The sequence below is a fragment of the Leptosomus discolor genome, chromosome 7 (genome assembly GCF_034619465.1).
Source record: "Leptosomus discolor isolate bLepDis1 chromosome 7, bLepDis1.hap2, whole genome shotgun sequence".
Classification (NCBI taxonomy): Eukaryota; Metazoa; Chordata; class Aves; order Leptosomiformes; family Leptosomidae; genus Leptosomus; species Leptosomus discolor.
Window position 1 is genome coordinate 42,242,293 of NC_141397.1, and position 3,315 is coordinate 42,245,607.

Sequence of the window (3,315 nt, forward strand, 5' to 3'; positions counted from 1 at the left end):
AGGTGGAGAGCAGCATGCCTCGCTGGCTCTCTTCAGGTTTCAAGAATGCCTTTGGGATGCAGGAATTCAGATTCAGCTCTCTTTTCCTCAGCTTGGAGCAGGAGCTCCAAGTTCGCAAGGCAGCCCAAAGGCTCAGAAATCTGCCCAGTTAGAGCTAGAGCAGGAGGATGTCTGCCCAGTGACATCTGCTATGCCCTTTCAGCCCTTCACCCCCTAGTCTGTCTCCCAAGCCCTCAGAACTGGCAGAAGAGCTTTTGCTCATGGCTTGCTCTGGGATTTAGCTTTGGTTGCTGCAATCCCTCCTAGCTCAAAACAAAGCTAAGGGTAATTTTATCTCATTTGCACAGCCTGGCCTACAAAATTAGTGTTCACATTGTCACAGGATGCCCTCGCTATCTATGGGGTGTCTTCTAAGTGCTATTCTGCCCCCCCCCCCCATTCAAGACCCCCCCCTATTTAATAAAGGCTGTCTGCCATGTCCTATTGTAAGTATACCTTAAGATATTTTCTCATTAACTGAAAAAACACAAACAAAGCTTGACAAAGGATGCATTCCAGTTACAGGCTGACCAAGAAGGCCAGCTTTGTAGACTCAAATTCTCATTCATAACAAAGTAAATATTTATTTAAATACTCTTTTTAATAGGAGCCATGCAACTACTAAGAGGTAGAAGGAAAGTCTTACCATGTCTTTTCCCATTTCAGGTCTCAGAACATCATACAACATCTGCACATCAGGACAATGCATGTGTCCAACAACTGCAGTGTCACAAATTTAGAACTGTATCACCATATTTGTCTCATTGAATTTGCTGTGTATAATCTCATGTTCTTTTTTGGAGCACTGTTTAATGACCTTGCCCTCTGAGTGTTCTTCTGCAAGATAAAGAAGTGGACAGAAACCAGAGTGTATGTAATCAATTTAGTCTTTGCAGACTGCTTCGTCATCTGCATCTTACCTCCCATGGCTTATTTGCTCTGGACTAAGTCAACCTGAGATGAACTCTGCCAATTTATAGAGGCAATGTACTTTATCAACATGGTAGTGAGCATCTACACCATTTCATTTATCGCCACTGATCGATACATTGCCATAAAGCACCCCTTGAAAGCCAGGACCTTCGGGTCTTCATCAAAGGCTGCCGTTCTCTGTGGGCTTCTGTGGCTCTCCGTGATAATCAGTGCCATCTTACAGCTTCGGAAGAGGCACGCTGCTTTCTGCTTTCAGAGGGATACCACTGTGCCTGCTACTCTAAGACTGCTTTCAATTTTCTTCATTTTTACTCTTCCATTAGCAATCTTGACTTTTTGCTCCACAGAAATAATCAGGAACCTTAAGAGATGTCTGAACACAAATTCACCAGAGAAGAAATTAACTCAGAAAGCTCTCCATATTATTTATGCAAATCTGATTGTATTTCTAATACGTTTTCTGCCAGCCTGCCTTGGGGTACTTGCCAGGTTCATAATGGAGAGCGTTGGAGCTACCTGTTTCCTGCTCCAGGTCAGGAAGAACTTCTCTTCTGTGACGAGGTGTATTGCCACATCCAACTGCTGCCTGGATAGCATCTGCTACTACTTTGTGACCAAGGAGTTCCATGAAGCCCTTCTACTGCCCAAACCCTTGACTGAAAAAACAGATCAAACCCACCCCTTGCAGACACAAACTTGCTAAAGTAAGGCGGGGGGCAGAGGGGACATAAAAACCACCAAACCCAAAAAAACTCACAACAACTCTGTAACATCAAGAGAAGACACAGCTTCAGTGTTATTGGGACAACCGTTGCTCTCTCTGTCCGTGGAGATCTTTGTTAGGTTTAGCATTACTAAGTTAATTGTGACTTATACTCTAAGTTTCTATTAAACAAATAAGATATTTTACAGAGATGTGTAAAAGTGTGTGTGTAATCACAGAACATCTTCATTCCGCCCTCCAGCACCTACCTGTTACTCTTACAGCAAGACATGTAAGTCTCCCTGTTCTAATTCATTTTGTAGCTACAGTCAACTGATCCTTATTGCCAACACTTACAAAAGAATACATCATGTTTTATCTTGTGTATTTCAGGTTGTTTGCATTATTAAAATAATCTGGTTTATTCATATTCCTTTGGCAGGCTGGGAGGGGTTCAGGCAGCACCAACATATTACTAAGTACATGGCCCTACAAAACAGCCTAGACTCAGTATACTGACTGCCCTTCCCCTTCAAATCAATGGGTCAGATACATGTGAAGGAATACTTTTAGGATGAAAGCAAGACTTTTCCAGTGCCATAAAGGCACAAAGTTCGGGAGATTTCAGAGCTGAGTCCTTCTGCAGCTCCCCTCCTGCTCCACTGCTGAGCTCTGGCACTGAGACACCTCCTTAGAGCAGCCATCCTCAAGGTGCTGCTGCTCCCACCCGTGGGGAAGCCCTTTTAGCTCTGTCTAGACCTTTGCCACCTGTGCATTTCTATTCCTCGGGTTTATGTTGTGGCACCAGGCTGGCCCCCAAGTTCACCCTCCTGCCTGCAGCTCAGGGTCAGAGTATCACCCACTGCCAGCTGGATGCCACAGCTGGGTCCGGGTTTCCACAGCCTGCCCACATTGACCCCCTAAAGTTTGCATGGGGAAATGCATTTGCACATGAGTCATCAGCCTGGAAAAGTCAGGCAAGATGGGGAGTGGGTTGACTCCCTACATGTTATTCAAATGCTCCCTAGGACTGGGCTTTTTTCTTTCTAAGTATTCAAAAATCTCCAAAATGACCTTCGAGCTCTGCCCAGGCAATTCTCAGAGCACTCCAGGAGACAGCATGAAGGAGTCTTCCCTGCCCACCTACACAGTTTCCCCTGTGACCCACATCTGCCTCCAGGGAGCCCATGGCTGCTGCTTAATCCACTGTTGTCACCTTTGGGACCTCGAGCTCAGGAGACATGAATTAATGGGACAAATCCTGAGGGAGTCAGTCTGGCTCCCATCAGCTGCCTTACATAGATGGGACTGCAGCTGCTGCAGCCAACAGATAGCAAAAGCCACCAAAATGACTATAAAATACCACTGGGGCATGTTCTTAAACATGTTTCTAAAGGTTTTGAAACCTATGGTGTGCTCACTACCACACCTGTACCTCTCGCTTGTGCCCAGTTGGCAGTGACTGTCATTACCAGCTTGGGCTTTCCAGTGATGCTGAGGAGCAGTGTTAGACATCTGGCTGCTTCGCAGAGGATGAGCAGGCCTATAATGTCTGTCACCTGTCTTGTTAAGACACCGAAGAGAAGCATTCTGGATCCTCTCACCCTGGGCTCACTGTCACGGGGTGCACAGGCACCGAT

General features: G+C 45.9%; 1 protein-coding gene across 1 annotated transcript; it reads left to right on the top strand.

Moving 5' to 3' along the window:
• Positions 1-651: 651 nt before the first annotated feature.
• On the top strand, positions 652-1,675 carry LOC104349936 (G protein-coupled receptor 35-like). Its single transcript, XM_009955618.2, has 2 exons — positions 652-667; positions 1,020-1,675. Exons 1-2 carry the CDS (start codon positions 652-654, stop codon positions 1,673-1,675), a joined length of 672 nt encoding a protein of 223 aa, XP_009953920.2.
• Positions 1,676-3,315: the final 1,640 nt, after the last annotated feature.